At 39.4% G+C, this 20,619-nt stretch overlaps 1 protein-coding gene, 1 long non-coding RNA gene and 1 pseudogene across 2 annotated transcripts; 2 read left to right on the forward strand and 1 right to left on the reverse strand.

Moving 5' to 3' along the window:
• Positions 1-8,719: 8,719 nt before the first annotated feature.
• Positions 8,720-13,442, forward strand: LOC107277333 (subtilisin-like protease SBT3.8). The gene is made up of 4 exons (XM_015780659.3): positions 8,720-8,871; positions 11,591-11,985; positions 12,411-12,582; positions 12,678-13,442. Exons 1-4 carry the CDS (start codon positions 8,775-8,777, stop codon positions 13,208-13,210), a joined length of 1,197 nt encoding a protein of 398 aa, XP_015636145.1. The 5' UTR covers positions 8,720-8,774; the 3' UTR covers positions 13,211-13,442.
• Positions 10,660-11,251, forward strand: LOC136356023 (subtilisin-like protease SBT3.3; annotated as a pseudogene).
• Positions 13,443-16,931: 3,489 nt separating the features above from the next.
• LOC107280779 (uncharacterized) lies at positions 16,932-18,638 on the reverse strand. The gene is made up of 5 exons (XR_001545477.3): positions 18,456-18,638; positions 18,066-18,333; positions 17,899-17,970; positions 17,446-17,612; positions 16,932-17,221 (listed from the first exon to the last, which is right to left on the reverse strand). It is a non-coding gene; the product is annotated as an uncharacterized lncRNA (long non-coding RNA).
• Between the last annotated feature and the right edge of the window lie 1,981 nt (positions 18,639-20,619).

The raw sequence follows: 20,619 nt of genomic DNA on the forward strand, positions 1-20,619 counted from the left end.
ATCGTGAGTAAAGAATAGTTAATTAGGAATAAACCCTAGAAGCAAATTGGTAAAATAAATATAATTTAAAATAAAGATTAGGTGTGGATAGAAATAAATAAAATATTATCACGATCATATTCGTATCAATTAAATTTAAATGCGATGGAATAAGAATTAACCCTAATTAAAAATTCAAATAAATTATACAAATAAAATATGAGTAATATTAGTCTAGGGTGAATTCATTAGTTGAGATAACACAAATATTGAGTAAACTTCATTTATGCAAGATTTAGAAATTATAGAATCAAATTTATATAGGAAATAAACTAAAATCGGGATAAATAAGAAAATACACTGTTCATTATGCGTAGGTGTTCGATGCGGCCCCTAGCCTTCCCCCTCCTCTCCCACCTCTGCCCCTAGCCGCCCCGAGCCTGCGCCGACGCGCCATCGCCGCCTGCTGCCACGCGCCGTCGCCCCGCGCCGCGCGCCACCGCTGTCGCCGTCGCCGCCTTGAGCCCCGCGCGCCATCGTCGTCACCGTCGCGTCGTCGCCTCGCGCCCCGCGCCCCTGCCTCGCCGCGCGCCCGTCCCATCTCCCCTGCCGCGCGCGCCTCGTGCCCCGAGCTGCCGCACGCCGTCACTTCGCCGCTGCCGCGCCGTGCCGCCATCCCGTCACCCCGTGCGCCCACGCGCCCCGTCACCGCCCGTCGCGTCACCCGCCCGTTGCGTCGCCACCCCGAGCCGCGCGCCGTCGCGTCGCCCGTTCCGTCGCCGCGCACCCGTCTCCTCACCGCCTCGCGCCCCGCGCCGCTGTCGTTTCACCCCTCCCCCTCCTTCTCTCCTTTTTCCCCCACTCTCCCCTATAAAAACCCCGGCCCCTTCCCCTTCTCCACCCCACTCCATTCCCTCCTCCTCTCCCTCTCCCCTTCTCCACGCACCGCCGCCGTCGTGCCGCCGCGCCGCCGCCCTCGTGCTGTCGTGCCGCCGCTTTCGTGCCTCCGCGCCGCCGCCCCAGTGTGCCGCGCCGTGCGCTGTCGTCGCCGCCGCCGTCGTCGAGCCGCTGCCCCCCCCCCTGTTTGTCGCCGTGCCGCCGGGTAGAGAGAGAGCCGAGAGAGAGAGAGATAAAGGGAGAAGCCGAGGGAGAGAAAGAAGAAAGAAAGAAGGAGAGAAACCGGGAGGGAGAGAAAGAGAAGGAAAAAGAAAAGAAAAGAGAGAAAGAGAAGGAAAAAGAAAAGAAAAGACAGAAAGAGAAGGAAAAAGAAAAGAAAAGAGAGAAAAGAGGAGAGAAAAAGAAAAGAAAAAAATAAATAGAAATTAGAGGGAGATTAGGGAAGTTTAGAAAATTTAAAATAATTAGAATTTAATTATAGATTAATTATAGTCGTAGAATTGCAAAATTTAATATAAATTATGGATTATTCTTGGTAATTTCTATAAGAAATCGATTCGCGGTAGTAATTTAGATGTAATTAATAACTAAACAAATAGATGAATTCTTATATATTATTATAGATTATTTTTGGGTAATCTCTATAAGTAATCGATTCACGGTAGAAATTCGGATTTAATTACTAGGGATTTTAGCCGTGTATTATATTTAATCATTTAGTCATAGACTAAATTAAATCGTATAATATTTCTAGGATTTCGTCCGATATTTAGCTCGCGATAGAAATTTCTAACCTATTATATGGATATAATGCTCGGTAGATTAAATTAAAAACTTATGACAACAAAATATTTATACCCGCAAAATAGTTTAAATCGAAATTGGGTTTGCCATAGTTCGCGAATAGTAAAGTTAATATAAAGGAATCGACTTTCGCATTCGACTTTCATTTGGATTTATTTGGACTTTTATTTGAATTCTAACCGAATTCAAATCAATTTTCGCACGTAACTATAGAGCCCGAGGGAGTTGCGGATCCAAGTGAAGGCCAAGACCCGCAAGACTTTGAGCAAGGCAAGTCATTACTATTCCTTGAACATGTTGATCCCATTTGCAAAATTATTTTGTTTACAAATAAAATTGCATGCAATGATGAACATCCTACTTGTGATTACGCCATGCCTTGATTATTGTTTACCCTTAAATCCTTGTAACCATGATTTACGTATAAGTCCCTAGTCAACTATGACAAATGCTTAGAAATGCTACTCTAGATTTATGCATACTCATATTTATCAAATGCTATACGCTTGGGCAATTACCTTTGGGAAGGTAATTGAGATGCGGCATGTGGAGACATGAGCGCCACATTGCCATGATGTTGATGACATGATTTGTGAAAGGAGAAATAAAATTAAACAACTGTTTTCGACTGGGGCGGACGGAGGATTTGGGTGGTATCCGGAAAAGGCTAGTACCGTCCCTGGTCAATTAAGGACCGAGCCATGAAGTTAAGCATGAAACGACCCCCGTACAACCGCACTTCTCCTATGGGTATAGACCTAGCGGAATAGATAGCTGAGCGGAGGTAGTATCCATGCATAGTGGTTTCTTGATGTGTGAGGCAGGGGCTCTATGGTGGGGCAGCCATTGGTAGAACCGCGAGGCGGGTGTCTATAGTGGTGTCGCCATCGGTAGGACTGCCATGAGAGAATTTAAACATAATTATAATTTAATGCACGTGGGAGTCTTTCCTTCCCGGGTGCGCCAGAACTCCTCTCACTGCTAGAAACCGTGTACGCCTAGAGTGCATGAGGATGTAAAGTTCATGGAGCGGGTACTGCCAATGCGAGGTTATCGAAAAGCTTTGCCGTGACGCGTCTCATGTGTTGGGACGAGCCTCATATGTTGGGCAGTCACGGAGTGCGGGTAAAGTGTACATCCACTGCAGTGTGAGTAAACCAAATCTATTCGAATAGCCGTGCTCACGGTTATTGAGCACCGGGACATGTATTACACTTGGCTAGACTCTAAATTCTTAACTTGTGTGGGATGGGATGTTGCATGATGATTTCTATGCTGATGGAGCCACTTCCTGAGAGGAGGGAAGGTGGACGTCCTCAGAAAACCATGACGATTCAATGGCGGGAAGCTATCCTTGGGATCACAATGGATGGTGGACAGAACCGTCATTGTTTAATATGAACACTGGTACTAAAATTTGATCAGTCTGTGCTAGGTCTTAGGTTTGTGAAAAGAATTACAAAACTTGCTTTGCGCAAAAGAACCATAGCCATCTTTTGAATACCCCTGTCATATGCATTGTTGTTGTGGTGGCTTGCTGAGTACGGTTGGTTCTCACCCTTGCAAATATAAACTTAATCAGAGGCCGGAGATGAAGCTTCGGAGGATCCCTATGCCTATTACCAGGAGGGTGATGAAGACGATAGCGCCCAGTAGGTCTTAGTTACGGTCGTTGCCTGTGGCAATGGCGTGCCGTTGCCTTAACTCCGTTGCCTTATCTACTTCTGTTTTTGGGATGTATTCCGAACCGTTCGGTCCGATGATTTAAGACTATGCCTGCGGGCTTATGATGTAATAATTCGTACTAGACACTCGTGTATGTGCACTTGGTATTTCAGCTATGAATTCGTGTGTACCAGACTACTTGATCCAGAGAAATGGTACTGTTTACACGATTAATTCCTGTTATAAAAACGGGGGTCCACACTGACAATTGTTTGACTTGTTGCAAACATCTGCTTAATTTGTTCCAAATAGAGTATGTGTCTAGAACAGTTTTTGGATCGTAATAATGCACTGAATTTAGGCTGAGTTTGGCACTCCATCTTCCCAACCCACCTCTCTCGTTTTCTGCACGCAAGCTTTTCAAACTACTAAACGGTGTGTTTTTTTACAAAAATTTATATACAAAAGTTGATTTAAAAAGTCAAATTGACAGGATATCTTGCTGTTTAATCTCATCTCTGTGTGAATTGACGACAGGAAAATTATGCGCCGGATACCGATCATACTAGTTGGTGTGTTTCATGTTCCGTGGCTTGGAATTGGATGGATCTCCATGGAGGTTTGTGATGTGTCAAGCTCCATATGGATTATATTAGACTAGATGACGCGCTTCTTGTTTGCTCTGGACAGCACATTGATCAGCCTAGCTTAGCTCACTTAAATTTGGATTTCTAGATGAGTAAATTACAAGCCAAAAGAAAATGTCAACAAAGAAAAATTATAGTGCATGGCGAACAAAGTAAATGCTGGAAAACATTTGACTCGAGATTAATTCGCAGGAACTGCTCCCATCGATCGAAGCATCAAAATATGGCATGTCTAACAAAGAACCTGCAGCATACAAAAATTACGATGTGTCAATTTATAAATGATATAGGGAATTACGGATTCCACATTATCTGTAACACCAGTAGATCTACACAATGTGCTTGGCAAGTAACATTCAAATGTTCAAATTTAAAGTCCATAAAGTGAAAATAATAACAGATTTGAACTTATCGGCATCTATCTATCTATCTATCTATACCTATACTAATTAATCACTTTTACAAGTTCCAACAATAACTAGGAAAATCTGGCCTTTGATGATTAAATAGATGGGATATTCTTCACCGTTGGTCATAAATTAAACCAAATCGCACATCACATCTTTAAAGCGATCTAATCTCCATCCAATTTTAAAGCCCGTCTAGAGCTCATATAACCATTAACCGTATATGTATGCATGTCATCACGTAAGCTTCTAATCTATATTTATAAACATCATCTAGCTAATTTATTTCCGTCCCGACTCGAGATGTGGCCATCTCGAACTCTCACGCCATCGACAAAACCTCAGAAGCAAAAGTAGCATGGTCTGTAGCTATATATACGGATGGCAAAGGTTAGAGGAACTAGAATTATCGAATTAAACTTTGATGAATTGTGCATTTGTGTTGCATGCATCTAGCTAGGCGATGCTAGATCATGGAGTCAACATTCGATGAATTGTACTATGTTTATGTCCTAGAGGAAGAAATCATTGAGTTTAATGGAAAGAGGAAGCCAGACAGATAGATTAACCAAATCTACGCATGCACCTGTGTATGGTCCAGATGTCCCGTCAAGTAGAGATAGAAGGTGAGATTGAATCATGTATATAATCCGATTCGATTCCCGTCCGTTGCAAAATATAATAAGAGAGAGAGAGCAGCCAGCCACGGCTTGCCCGACATGGCACACACGCGTGGCAGTCCCACCTCCACTTCAACCTGTTAACAAGTGCTCTCCAATAGCAACCTATTTAAATTGAGATCCTTTCATATAAATTTTTAAGGTATTATTAATCCCTTAACATTAATTGCGGGCCAATAAAATTTATTAGGAATAAATCGGGCCTAGCCCATTTATTCTAACATATCGTTCAATATTTTTTTAAAAAAAATTGATCGGTCGATGTTGTTGTATATGAAATATAATTGGCATAATATAAAATGCAATGATATAAAATTCTCCAGCCAAATATAGATCGTTGGTTTTACACAGCAAAATCTAACCGCGCACCAGCGACTCCCTCCGTTTCATAATGCAAGACTTTCTAGCATCGCGCACATTCATATATATCGATGTTAATAAATCTAGATACATTGTTGGCAACTTTTTTGGCAAGAAGACAATCACGGTCGCAATACCTAAACGTCTTGCAGTGATATGGAGTTGCCAACAACCCCAATCTAGCAAAAAGCTAGACCAAGATGGGTTTTGATAGATTAAACCAGCTAGCGGAACTAATTTAGATAGAACAATGGATAACTACCCGTCTCGTGGGCAAATGGAAGGTTTACGGGACAAAACTACGAAGGATTTCGCACTCTCGCAACGAAGGCGGACGATTTACGGCGCAAATCGACAAAGATGGACGAACTAAAGTAGAGCTATATGAAAAGTAGAAAGCAATATTGAAAAAAGCGATTCGATTGTTTGATCATTGTGTGATTTGATAATTACAATTGAACCGGCTTTGTACCTTAAACAGGGGTTGGTCTTGCCCTCTACAGGCCATCCTCCACACCGAACTCGGGGTAGAAACCAAAAGGAACCCGAAACATAACCTCCCGAATAAGAAATGCTAAGACCCGACGAAACAGAGTTTGTCTCGGACTTTGCCTGTCAGACCGGACACATGCGGCCGGTCAGACCGGCCCTAAGGCCGCGGTCTGATTGGCCCAAACACGGCGGTCGGACCGGTCCTATGGAGGAAACCGGCAGATCTCCCAAATCTTGGCAATATTCCCTAATTCAATCCCAGGTGCCAAATCTGGATGTAAACACATGCCCCCGCCTTTTTGATAAACATCTAGAATCTAAAAGTATAGAACATGTTGTCTTAGGACGATAATCCAATTACCGGCTATAGAACCTTCTAAGCATCTTGCTAAATGCTCGGGAAGTAATTCCCATTGATTGCTCTCTGAAAATGCTCTCCTTGAAGTGTCACCAAAAAATATGCATTTTCTCAAACAATCCCGCACATTCGGTAAGGACCCTCCCAACTAGGCGACCACTTATCAAACTCCCTAGATCGAGAATCCAAAGGCAAAATTATCTTTCACACCAAGTCTCGAACTTGAAACAACTTTACTTTCACCCTTTTGTTGCAGGCCTTAGCCACTCTCTTCTTCTCTTTCTCTATTTCTTCCAAAGCCTTCAAACGCTTATCAATCGCGTCATCAAGATTGTCTCCCATCGAGGTCTTGTAATCTTCAACCGACAAGTCGTCTTGCTTTATATACCAAAGAGAGCCAACACTTACCTTAACCGGTAAAACGGCTTCTTGTCCATAAACCAACTCAAAAGGAATGAATTCTTTGGGTGTTCTTCAATCTTCTTCTTGACCAATTTCAACAATGTTTTATTACTCGAGTCGGCTTGTCCATTAGCCTGAGCGTTATAAGGAGAAAAACTCAACAACTTAATGCCATAAGATTCGGCAAAATTTTGAAAAAAGTGTTTCGATTGATTGATCGTTGTGTGATTTGATAGTTACAATTGAACCGGCCTTGTTCCTTAAATAGGGGTTGGTCTTGCCCTCTATAGGCCCTCCTACACGTCCAACTCGGGGTAGAAACCAAAAGAACCCGAAATATAACCTCCCGAGTAAGGAACCAGACACCCGACAAAACAGAGTCTGGACTCTACCGGTCAGACCAGACCTCAGGCCGCGGGTTTGACCGGCCCTGTGGAGGAAACCAGCAGATCTCCTAAATCTTGGCAATTTTCCCTAATTCAATCCTAGATACCAAATTTGGGTGTAAACACACACATATATCTCTAGATTCGTTAATATCTATATAAATATAGACAATGCTAGAAAGTCTTACATTATAAAACGGAATTATGAAGCGGAGGAAGTAATTACTGATGGTAGGTAGCAATTTTATGAACTCTTAATCAGTAGTACAAGTCAAGAAGTCATGGTCAAGAGGTTATTTTCTACCTTGAAATTTCATAGTTGCGTTTACACCTAGGTACAAGAGGGTGTAAAATTCAATTAATTCTGGCCATATGTGACTACACATAATTCTACCGTTTAACCTGTCAAATTGCGTACTTTTATGTGATCCATTGCTAATCTTACGCGCCATTCAGCGTATGGACAAATACCTAGTTCAGGTAGTACATAATTTATCATGCACATTACTTTATTTTCTTTGTTTCATTATATATATTTATATAGGTCCCAATTGGAATATATAAATATTTATATTTTTTTCAACAAACTTCAACCAAAAGAGATTTTCCATGGAGGGAGAGATAGAGGGAGAGAGAGAGGGTTGAAATTACCCTTTAATTTTTTGACAAATTCAATTAATATTAATATTAATATTTTGGTTTTCAAATTTTGTCAAATAATTCCACCCCTTCGATTTTTTTAGATATGAAATTGTTTTTACCTTAAGAATTGTGTTTTTTGAAACAAACACTCATGTCCAAGGAAACAACAATCAACTCATGTTCAACGAGCATATCAGTAATTATAAACGCACATCAGGGCTAGAAAAGGCATATATAAGGTACTACATTCGTCCCAAAATATAAAAAGTTTTAGAGTTGGATATAGTTATTAGGAATGTAGGTAGAATTAAATAGGAATATATTGTGACTGGTAGGGAAATGAAAGTAGATGGGAAAAATAAATAGTTAAGGACTGTGATTAATGTTGGCAAGAAGCTATTATATAATTTTGGGATAAATTCCCAACGTTAAAAATTGTTATATTTTGAAACAGGGTGAGTAACTTAGCACGTAAGCATAAGGAAGGAATAAGTTAAGCACCCTCCGTCAAAAAAAATTCAATTCATGGGTTTCCGTGTCTAACGTTTGACCATCCGTCTTATTTTCAAAAATTATAAAAAAAATTTAAAAAAAAAGTCATACATAAAGTATTATTCATGTTTTATCATATAACAATAATGAAAATACTAATCATAAAAAAATTTCATATAAGACGGACGGTCAAACATTGGACACGGAAACCTAAAAATTGAGTCTTTTTGGACGGAAGGAGTACGTCAGATGGAATCTTCCTGCAGACCATCACTCTTGACTAGTTGTACTATATGAGATCTCAAGAAATTATAGAAAACGACCGTTTAGATCGATGCACATGTGTACGCTTCAGTCTTGTTTAAAAGTGAATAATTGAGATGTGCAATTATTTGGCGGCTTTTGTGGAAAAAATGCACTTAACTCTGCATGTACGTAGCACGTACTATCCAAGGGAAAAAAAACAACTACAAATATCACAGTTACTGGTGGCTTAACAAATTGTCTCAGATCACTACGACAACATACAAGCCATATCTGGAATTGCAACCATACTTCCCCGGATGCCTCCAATGGCAGCCACGGCCATCCTCCTCCTAGCAAACCCTGCTTCCTATGGAAACATCCTCTGTGGTTTCTCAACAGAATGCATCGAAAAAGGTAGGTACTCCTCTAGCTCCCCGTTTTGCAATGATCAACCAACAGTCAATTAATTCTCTCTCTCTCTCTCTCTCTCTCTCTCTCTCTCTCTCTCTCTCTCTCTCTCTCTCTCTCTCTCTATATATATATATATATATATATATATATATATATATATATATATATATATATATATATATATATATATATATATATATATACACACACACACACACATACACACACACGGTGGCGCTACATAGCGCCACAGTTCCTCTGTTTTGTTCCCACCCCTCTCCTATCTCGAGTTAAAAAATTACCGGCTACCTCACAGAGCACCACATTTCCGGTTTTTTTGGTTTTTCCTCACTGACGTGCCAAAGTACTTCCTTCTTCTGGTCTCCACGTGGCCTTCGATATCGGTTCCCACCATAAGTAAAAAAAATTACTGAGTAAAAAAGTTACTATAGTAAAAAAATCATGTCTATCTTTGCATGGAGTAAAATTTTTACTCCCGTAATTACTGAGCAAAGTCAGGGCTCGATAATAGTAGGAGTATAGTATATTTTTCACTCCTGTAAATCTTTTGCATTACTCTCAATTTGTTTGCAGTAATATTTTTATTACATCAATTTTTGCAGTTATTTTAGTTAGTAATAAATTTGTTTAATCATTCCATATTGAAAAATGTGTGTAAAAATGTTCAGTCATTAAAATACGAGTATCATGTTCCTTTTTGGCTGGCCCACATAATTGTGTAGCTAGCACCCGTACGAAATTATCTAATTTTTTTACAAATGGTTTTCTTTAATTTGTTAAATAGTCATCTTATTTTGTTGTCCTAGGATTTTTTTAAAAAAAATCGAACCTAATCATCATCGGGTTTCTAATTTTATAGTTTTTAAAAGTCTCATCAGTCACCACCACTTACTATGCCGCCTTTTATTTGCTTGCCTGGTCTATTATGACTTCTTTTCATTCTCCTTGCAACCTTTGAAAATCAGACTTCATTATATCATCTGATTCTGTCTTTGAAAATGCTGCCACTGTAATTCTTTGCGGTCTGCGCACCGAACCCCCTCTTTATTGTCACTCAAATTTAAAAATCGTACCAGATCATTGTTGGTTTCTTTTTCTTTAACTTTCTAGAAATCCTGTCAACCACTACGACACTACTCCTTCACGGCTTGCCCACTGCCTCTTCTCTTAATCATCATTAGGATTCTAATAATCGAATCTAATCGTCACTGGAGTTTTTTTAGAGATTTCAGATATCCCATCAACCACTACCACCCTACTTCTTTATGGCTCCCTCGATGCCCTCTGTCTCTTTATTGTCATTTGTCATCGTTATGTTCTAGACAAACTGCTCTTTCAGTATTTTTTTTTATTTTCTTTTATTCTGATTTTTGTTATTTATAAATTGTAATTATACTTTAACTCTGTTTTGTTTCTATAATTTTGGAATTTATTTTACTTTTATTTCAAATTTTAATTGATATCCTGTACTGTTATAGATTGACTGTTTTTTCAATATTCTTTGTTTTTTATTCTGAATTTCAGCTATTTCTAAATTACGTTCCTACGTAGGAAACTCTGTTTTTCCCTTTTTTAATTTCGAAATTTATTTTTTTTGAATTTTAATTAATCTCATATCGGGTTCTATATGTACTGTTATTCCAAAATTTCTTATTCTTAATTTTGAGTTTCAGTTATTTCTAAATTGTACTCATAGTTGATATACACATGTGGGGATGGGTTAAATTTGTCATAAATAGAATAACACTAATGAAGGAAGATGAGAGATGATTCCTGGAATTGTCCTCTTCTCTATCAGGTATCTGGTCAGAGTCTGCAAGCTTTAGCGATGATGGGCTTGGTCCTGTGCCTTCCAAGTGGAAAGGCACATGTCAAGCTGGGCAAGAATTCAAATCTAACCTGTGCAACAGGAAGATAATTGGAGCTCGATGGTATGACGGGCATCTGAAGCCAAAGGATCTTGAGGGTGAGTACAGGTCGGCCAGGGATACTAACGGTCATGGGACACACGTAGCGTCCACCGCGGCTGGTGCCCTGGTGCCGAATGTTAGCTTTCACGGTCTCGCTACCGGTTATGCCAGGGGCGTTGCGCCTCACGCGCGACTTGCTATTTACAAGGCTTGCTGGGGGCCAGGAAGGAGTTGCAACGAGGCAGCCGTGTTGCAAGCGATTGATCTTTCTCTTGGAGGGCCCAGCTTTGAATATTATACTAGCCTCCACGCTGTGAACCATGGGATATATAACAGTTGTCTTCTCGGCGGGAAATGATGGCTCTGCTCCTAGGACTGTTACAAATGCATCCCCCTAGGTCATGTCAGTAGCGTCGGCCACAATAGACCGTACTTTCCCCACTTGCCAATAGCACCAGTAACCTTGTGGTATGTTAAGTTCCTCCTCCTAGCAGTTGTTCTTTTCATGTTAAGTTCTTTGGTGTATGCATGCATGTAAAGAGGCATTAATTGATGGATTATGACACTGAAATCTTGTTAACATTGACCCCAGGGTCAATCCGTTATTCTATGAGCCAAAATATAACAACAACTGGTATGGGATTTATAACTCCAGGTATGGTTATATATTAATGATCCATCATGCCATGCTGCTTTTCAAGCTTGTCAAAGTATACTATACTGTTCGGACTTTCCTAGTTGAATATAATACATTAATGTTTCATCAAATGTTTGTATGTTCGTGCATGCAGATGCTTTGATGACACTTCCGTCACGATTAATTAATGCCACGCTTGCTTCTGGGAAGATTGTCTTCTGCTACAATCCTGCACCTATGACGACAATATCACCAATCTTCTACACCTCTAAGGTTGTGAAATATGCCAAGGAGGCTGGTGCAAAGGGGATCATTCTTGCCACATATGCTTTTGATATGCTAGATGCCTTCGAAATCTGTGGCAGCATGCCATGTGTTCTAGTGGACTTCGATGTTGCAACGGGCTTGTATTACGCTCTCGTTCAAAACACTGAACTGGTAGTTAAGGTGACCCCTGATCTTACATGGTTAGGGAATGGAGTGCTTGCTCCAAAAATCTCAACATTCTCCTCCAGAGGACCCAGTCCACTTTTTCAAAAGTTCCTCAAGGTACATCTGAGTTTGATCCTCTGCCAGGAACCCAGTAGCAATAATGTGGACATAGATAATTTCTCTTTCCTAATTATTATTGTAACTAATATTTGGTCTATAACAATTTTGAGGGTTTATTGCATAAATAGATGATGGACTAGCAATAGAGGTTTTATAAACATTACCCTAGGACTAAATTAACATTTTGGCAAAATAGAAAGAGAAGTCGTAGGGAACACTATTATAGTTTGTACTGACCACTGAACACGGAAAGTAATGAACTTAAAAGGGAGATTACAGGTGAATCGAAATTAGTGCGCTGATTCGCAAATATAAAATATTGAAAAGATACAAACCAGAGAATTACATGTCGCTATTTTCTACAATTATTTGTGCCTTGTTGGACGTATCCATATCTGACCTATACTCTTACATTTCTATAGCCTGATGTTGCGGCACCTAGATCTAATATCTTGGCAGCTGTCAAAGATCCATACACGTTCAAGTCAGGAACTTCAATGGCATGCCCACATGTGTCAGGTGTAGCTGCATTACTCAAAGCATTGCATCCAGATTGGTCTCCTGCTATCATCAAATCAGCAATAGTGACTACAGGTGATACTATTTGTAAATTTCCAAAACAACGAAATGCTTTTTCTAGCATATATATGTGGCACTGATTTGTTTTCCTTAACTTCAACATCGCGCAGCAAGTAATGATCGATTTGGCTTACCAATATTGGCTGATGGGTTACCTCAAAAGCCAGTAGATCCATTTGACTATGGTGGCGGCTTCATTGATCTAAACAGAGCTGTTGATCCTGGCCTAGCATATGATGTTGATCCAAAAGACTATATCCCATTCCATGATTGTTTTTTAGCTGGCAACTCAAGCTGTGAATCAGAATCCAGAAATCTGAACATTCCATCAATTGCGATCCTAAATCTAAAGGAACCAACAACTGTGCTAAGAACAGTGACAAATGTAGGCCAAGCTGATGCAATTTACAAGGCTGTTGTGCAATCTCCTCCGGGCATGCAGATATTAGTAGAGCCATCCATTCTAAAATTCAGCGCTGGCATGAATAAGCAGAGCTTCAAGGTCACATTCACCACGACACACAAGGTTCAAGGTAACTACCTGTTTGGTAGCCTAGCTTGGCATGATGGCGGCGCTCACTATGTCAAGATCCCCATTGCAGTTCGACCTGTTTTATCCAACAATTATTATTCAGATGTCTGATGAAGCCTCCGACTACAAGTCATTGAGAGGTTCTGTGGAGCTTGCCTCATCCTATTTTGGCCCCCTCAAAGTTGAATTTGTTGGCCTCGCCAAGACATTTATGTTTGTCTGTAATTTGTGTTTTCCATATACTCTGTGATATCTTGTATTGTATACTCTGTGATACCTCGTATTGTATAAAGATATGAGTGAAATAATAATGAATAAATGAGGGGCTTTGTGAAGAGTTTTATCTGGATTGGCCTGATACTCCATCTAATTACTTCTTTTATTTCAAGTTGCTGGTCGAAAATTAATCTGGATTCTGGAGTGCTGCAGTAATTCTTGGCAACCCGAGATCACAATTGATTCACTCGTAGTTGTTGGAGACCACAAGCTGCTGACATTTGATTTGACTTGTTGCAAACATCTGCTTAATTGGTTCCAGCTTCCTGATAGATAGAGTATGTGCCCAAAACAGTTTTGGATCCTAATATTGCACTCACAATCAAGTAGATAGCTTTGCTATTTATTGTCATTAATTATGAGATGGACTTAGCAGAGCAATGACAAGGGGTGTGTGGTTTCAACCCAAGGTCCTGGATTTAATGTTTGGTTTGGAGGGATGTCTCTTCCTCCAAATCTCCTCTTTTTTTTAATGTCATTACTGTGTGAATGGCAAGAAAGTTATGTGCCGGTTGCCAGTCATACTAGTTACTGGTAGTTGGTATGTTTCACGTTCTGTAGCTTAATTTGGATGGAGCTTTTTCTAAGAATATGCAAAAGGCCAGTGTATACATCAAGAAGAAGAAAAATTGTACAATCTCCAATAACTTACTTCTTCCGTCCCTAAAAATCAACTTTTAGAGATAAACCTGTATAAGCATTTGTTGAGATTGATATCTAGAAATTATCTTTTTCTTGGGACGGAGGGTGTATCTAATAGGCGCAGGTATTCGAGGATAGCTTGTACACCCAGCACTGTGTGTTTCCTGCGCGCAGCATTAGGGATCTTGCTGCAAATTGAAACCTTCCCATGACACGAAATCGGACGCCTGAGCGAGACCGAGCTTGAAGAAGACACTCGCCCTCTTAATTTGCACCGTGCAATTAATTTCCGGGCAGATTGTCGCCCGGACCACCATCAAGTTGTCCAAAATATTGCACCGACTTTTGATGAAAGCACTATGATTCGTGCTGTCATCCTTGGCTCAAGGTGAAGCGCCAGTTACAAATTAAAGCTCAGTTAAGCTTATGGAGACGACTGATGCTGTCCAGGCGAAAGAGCAGCTGGTTGATCGTTGCCATCAGATGCTCTTTGGTCAGCTCCCAGCACTGCTTGTAAAGCCATCAGGTCCAGCAGGGTTTACACTTTTGTTTTCCAACAAAATTACAGAATTTCGGTGGTCGGTACTTTTCATTATGAAATTATATGACAATTTTACTAAATATGAATGAATTTAAATAAATTTTGAGCAAATTCATAAAAAAACAAAAAAATTAGATGAGATATGTGCTTGTTGGTGGAGGGTGCAATTACCGAAATTTCTAAAATTTTGTTCCGAAATTGTATCCTCTGATTCTGGTCCAGGGTTCGGTCACCCAGCATGGCTTTGATTTCCGATCGACCAAACTTCCTCCAGGAAGTATGATCGTCGTTTGTTCCCCATGGTAAAATTTATCTAAGAAAGTATACATAGCGTGCACCTCAAAAGTAATTTATTGAGCTTAAATTATTCTCTTGTCATCTTCGGTCAAAAAGTATGTTTTGTGTAACACACCAGTACAAATGAGTTACTGTACACTTTCTTAGAGAAATTAAATGGTTTACTTGGAAATTAAATTGCCACGTTTGCCAGTTCTTATTCAATAGTGGTCATCTAGTTATGTTTCTATAAAAATTGGATCATTGTCAACTTTGTAATCATAAAAAATGTAATTTTATTGATGCTATTTTTCTCTTTTGGCTTTAAAACGTTCATATGAACAGGTCCAGGTTCAAATATGGTTTTGTGCATGTGAGAACAAATCGCACATTTATATATTTACTCATCGCATCGCGATATCACGGGTACTTTATGTGAGCCACTTCGGCACGTAGAAAAAATAATTTGTTGAGCTTAAATCATTTCTCTTGTCATATTCAGTCAAAATGCACGCCAAATGTAGTGCACCATCACAACATAGAAATAAATATTGGCATGTTACGATAGGTTACATACTTTTTTCATGTGCGGTAATGTCTAGAGTTCCATGCACATGTCAGAGTGTTTCTATGGTGATACTTCCTCCGTTTCATAATATAAATCATTTTAGCATTGTCCATATTTATATAGATGTTAATGAATCTAAACATATATGAATGTATGGATTCATTAACATCTATATGAATACGGACAATGCTAGAATGAGTTACATTATGAAACAGAAGAAGCACCATTGATATCACAATGGGCTAGCAAGACATGTACATGTGAATCGGTCTCATACTCACAAAACGAGATAGATATAGCTATTTATACCGGTATTTTAACGCACTAACAGAAAAGGATTAGTACCAATTAATATATATCCATTTTTTCTAAGAATTAGAATGAACGTGTAAAAAGAAAAAAAGCAATGATTAATGTAATTATTATCCTACAATCATAATAGCTATACCATTTAGTTAAAAAAAAAGGAGAATTGCTATGCATCCATATTTAGTTGGTAATGTTCTAATTCTTAGAAAAAAATTTGACGAGCAGACATCCCAGCATTGAATATGCAAACCTGCAGCATATCTGGAGTGGAAAGGCGTTGGGCTACTCTATCTCTCATCATCACTACAATAAAAATACTAGAGACAATTTTTTAATACTATTGAGACACTTTTCAAGTGCCTTACAGTGAATTGTCGCTTTAAATAACTAGTTGGGTGCTGATTTGTGCCGCATAATTTGCATACAAATTGTTCTAATCAATGTTAAATTCCATCAAGAAATTTTTGCCACGAGTTCACTTGTTTGTCGTCACAACATGCTTTGCTTGCCATTTTCCTTAGCAGAAGGATATCAAAAGGACTAAAACCTGTAGAATGAAAACTGCTTTTTTTAGCATATTCGTCAACATACTCTTGTAATAGATGTTTAACTCTTTCTAAATAAAGAACTAACCTGGATTACAAATCAAAGAAGCAACCTGCTATTAATTAATTTGGAAAAAATCAACAAGGCTTACAAATTTAAAAATACAACCAGCTAATAATTTGGATAATTTAATATGCCGAGATGACTTCTTATATGTCTAACTAATAGAAAAACCATGATCACAGAAAATGATGATACGAGCCTTAGATCTTATTTGTCAACATACAGGAACAGATCAGTTGGATAATTACGCTAGATATTTTGACAACATAAGGGCAGTTACATAGACTGAAATAGATTCTTCATATGTGTACATATATGAACAAATCAATATATTCATATTTGGTGAAGTCACTCTGCAAATCTGATCATGCAAGTGAGGCACGTAGTGTATTAATATTTTATTCTTAACTAATACTGATAGAATTAGTTATAACAATAATTGAAAAAAAAGAATGTGATAAATGCATGCATGTGAAAAAAAATAGTTTTACACTATTATTCAGAAAACAATTCTTCTAGCAATCATCTAGCTACAGTCTTCTTGAAATAAAATATTTATATATTCTTCTCTGTGCCACCACCACCTTAATATTGTTGCAGAAAAGGCAAGAATAGCATCATAAAATATATTAATCATCATCAAACTTCAATTTAACTTTGCGATGGTCTCAAATTTTACAGATAAAGAGCTGGTACTATATAGATGGTTCAGAATATAAATTTGTAAGATAAGCATGAAGTAGAGCACTATGAGTTATCAGAGTTCTTCGGTACAACATATCTAAATATCTATGACAATTTGAAATGATTTTATATGATCCACAAGTATTTGCACCATGGATCATTCAATGGATGCGCTTTTTGCCTTTTTCGACATACTCATCGAACTGCAGCCAAATATCTGCAGACAGTTGATATCATAAGGAAAATTAGGATTCATATATACTTACTAAATGAACCATTTGAGGTACTACATTGATTAATCAGTATAGAATGGTACACTTGAGTAAGTACCACAGCAACAGCCTTCACCATTATCTATTCTAAAATAGTTCAAAGCAGTCACTAACGAAAAACAAAGATTCCTAAGATTATACATGGCCAGCCATTTAGCTTTGAAGTTACCTTTAGATGGCACGAGGAGAAATGTAATTCCAGCGTTCAATAAAAACAAATGCTAAAAATCCTGGATCCTGAACAGTTGATCCTCGGTGAGCACCTGAGTTGCGATTCCCCTGGCCATGCAAGTGTGTCGCTGATATATACCACTAACTCCTAGGGTCCCATCATTCCTATAGCATTACTACATTAGTTTTATAAACAAATTATAGAACAATAATATAGAGTAAAATTTTCAAAAGTCAGTCCTTGCATGAAATTCAGAAAATGGTAACTTTTATACCAAATGGATTTGAAAATTTGAAGGATTTTGACTACACTCAGATCCGTGCCCCTGATGGCATTCCCAAAAAAACACTACCTGAATTATGGAAAACAGTTTACCTTCACAGTTGATTAAAAATTAACAAAATCTCTATTTGCTACAATCTAAAAAAAACTTGATAGAAGAATACTAACTTTGTTTCTCAAGGGGGCACGTCTGGTGTAGTACAAGTCTTAAAATGCTTCCATCAAGAAAAGCTTCTATACCTGCAGAATGTCCATGTACAGAGTTGTTGTCATCATGAGCCAACATTCTCAAATTCTAAAACAGCTTTCGCATTTGAAAATACTGAAGAACTTACCATTTTCTGATTCCATCATCAGCAACCATACATTGAGGCATCCCAGCATGTATACAACATGTTATTGTACAGACATCACAGGCAAAGACAAATTCCCCGATCTGAAAATTTCTAGATGGATTTGAAGAAAGAGATGGGAAAATTTTAGGGTTTGGGGATAGATACCGTGCAGCCGGATGGGCTCGTCATGTGCCGTCGTCAGCTGCACTCACCCTCAGCACGCCATGCGCCGCGTGCTCACCCTCAGCCCTCTTGTGTCGGAGGATACCTGCGAGGCGGGAAAAAAGGCGGCGAAGATCAGGGGCGGGGTGGAGGAGGCAAACGACTCGCATAATGGGGTGGCGCAGAGGAGATTGGCTTCCGGTGGCACGGGTCGTCGTGTGCCCTCACCCTCATGCGCCGCTGGGGTCGTCCTGAGCCCTCTTGTGATGGAGGATACCGGCGAGGCGAGAGACGATGGGGGCGGTGAAACGCGAGGGGATCGACGGGGGTGCAGGCGGAGGAGGGAGAAGCGCGAGGAGAGCGCCGCGAGCGCGAGGGGAGAGGATCGATCCGGGAGCGGCGTTGTGGGTGGGGTTGCGGGCGGGGAGGGGTGGGGAGCGATTTCACGATCGCCGATCGGGGCGGGGGCGGTGCGAGTCGGGTGGGAAGTGGGAGGGATCGATCCTGAGCCGTTGGATTGGGCGATCGAACGGTGTATACTACGCGTGTCTGCCTAATCCAATGGTTAATAGGCTACGTCTACGTTGGCTTCACCATTACCACTACGGATTTTTTAAGTAGTAGAGAGTAGAGAAGAGGCATTTTATAAAAATGTCTCTATGTCTTGTGACATTTTAATAGAGGCGTTTTTTATGTCTATAAAAGAGTAGGGACATTTTCTAGATTCAGTAAATTGTACCGCAACCATATAAAACCAGTGTGAAAAACATAAAAAATATTTCTCCTTGCTATTGCTAATCCTTGAGTGACCTCTTCAGTGATTCCTTTTTTATCTTCAACACACTACCCAACTCAACTTTATGTCATTACTTGTGCCTTGTGTTACTCATATCTAGTTCTTGAAGTGCCTCTACTAAGCTTAAAATGTCTCAAGAAAATGCCTTTACATAACAAAATGTGCTGAAAATGTCTCAAGCAAAGTTTATAGTGTTGAAAGAATGTCTATATAAGATAAATTTTAACAAAATGTGCTAAAAATATTTCCAAAGTGTCTCTAGAGAATTTCAATAAAATGTGCTGAAAATGTCTCTAAAGTGACTCTAGAGTAAAATTTTTTGAAGCAATCTTTAAAGTGCCTCTAAAAGTGTCTCCTGATTTTAGAGGCCATTTGAAAATTGCCTCTACATCATGTTTTTGTTGTAGTACGTGTTGGTTGCTTGGGAATATTGGAAACATTGGAATGGCCGCATGTTCAATCCACTACAATGATGCCTATGTCGCACTCTTTTCTTCTTTAAAGAAATTGTCACACCCTGATTTTCGTCTTAGGGTTTATAAATTATTTAATAAATTAATAATAGAATTTATATTAAATGTTCATTAATTTACAAGTGAAGTTAAATGTGGGAAATAAAATTTCCTAAATATAAAGCATGGATGGATTTATTTTTTTTTAAATTCTCCATGGTTAATTATACTCTCTGGAATTTTCTCGGATTTTTCAGAGCTCAATTATTAATTTTAATCATACAAAGAGAAGTTCAGCAATTATTTAAATATTAAATTAATCATTAAATGATCTAATTATAATTGTTAAGAGTTTTTCTTGTTTAAAAATCCTTAAATTATAAATTGTTGTTTAAAAGGAATTATTAGAAACAATTTTAAAAGCTTAAAAGAGAAGATCTAATTTTAATTTGCTAAATTTCAATATAAAATTTGGGTTAGATAAAATTTTATTAAATACTTTGCTTGTTCCTCTATTTTCTAGATTTTTCTGGGAATTGTTTGAGCAAGGAAAGTATTTTTAATAAATGAAACAACATTTCACAAATTATTTTAATTGAAAAAGTTTTAAAACCCTCCCTAAAGCCGTTGGGCCGAATTCGGCCCAACATCCTCTCTCTTCCGCGCGGCCCACGCCGGCCCAGCCGCCGCCCGCCCTCCTCTCTCTCGAGTCACCGACATGTGGGGCCCACATGTCGGGCTCGTCTTCAACCTCCGGCCGAGCCGCCCGAGCCGCCGCTTTGCCGCTGCCTTCTACCTCCAAATCCGCCTCAATCCGACCCCGATTCCTCCGGGTTTTTGAGGGGTTTTGTTCCTCTCGTTCTCCTCTTTCTTTTCCCCCAAGAATCGGAGCGAATCGTTGAGGATTTGATCCGAATCGAGTTCGTTTTGATTTTATCCCTAAAACCGAGTTTGTTTTTTCCCGAGTCGATTCCTCTCGTTTGGAGTTCGATCTCTTCAATCCAATGCTTTATAAAGCTTCCCCTCGTCGCCCTCTTCCGTTTGCCCCATCTCCCGAGCTCTCCCGTGCATCGTAGCGCCGCCGCCGCGTGCACTAAGCTCGCCGCCGTCGCCGGCCGTCTTCGGCCGCGTCGCGCCGCCGCGT

This window comes from Oryza sativa, chromosome 4 (assembly GCF_034140825.1).
Source record: "Oryza sativa Japonica Group chromosome 4, ASM3414082v1".
Taxonomy (NCBI): domain Eukaryota; kingdom Viridiplantae; phylum Streptophyta; class Magnoliopsida; order Poales; family Poaceae; genus Oryza; species Oryza sativa.

Excerpts from the sequence above, each read along its gene's own strand:
- LOC107277333 (XM_015780659.3), top strand. The coding sequence starts at position 8,775 with ATGCCTCCAATGGCAGCCACGGCCATCCTCCTCCTAGCAAACCCTGCT. Across the intron at positions 8,872-11,590 it reads AACAGAATGCATCGAAAAAG|ATGCTTTGATGACACTTCCG; the intron begins GTAGGTACTCCT and ends TCGTGCATGCAG. Across the intron at positions 12,583-12,677 it reads ATCAGCAATAGTGACTACAG|CAAGTAATGATCGATTTGGC; the intron begins GTGATACTATTT and ends AACATCGCGCAG.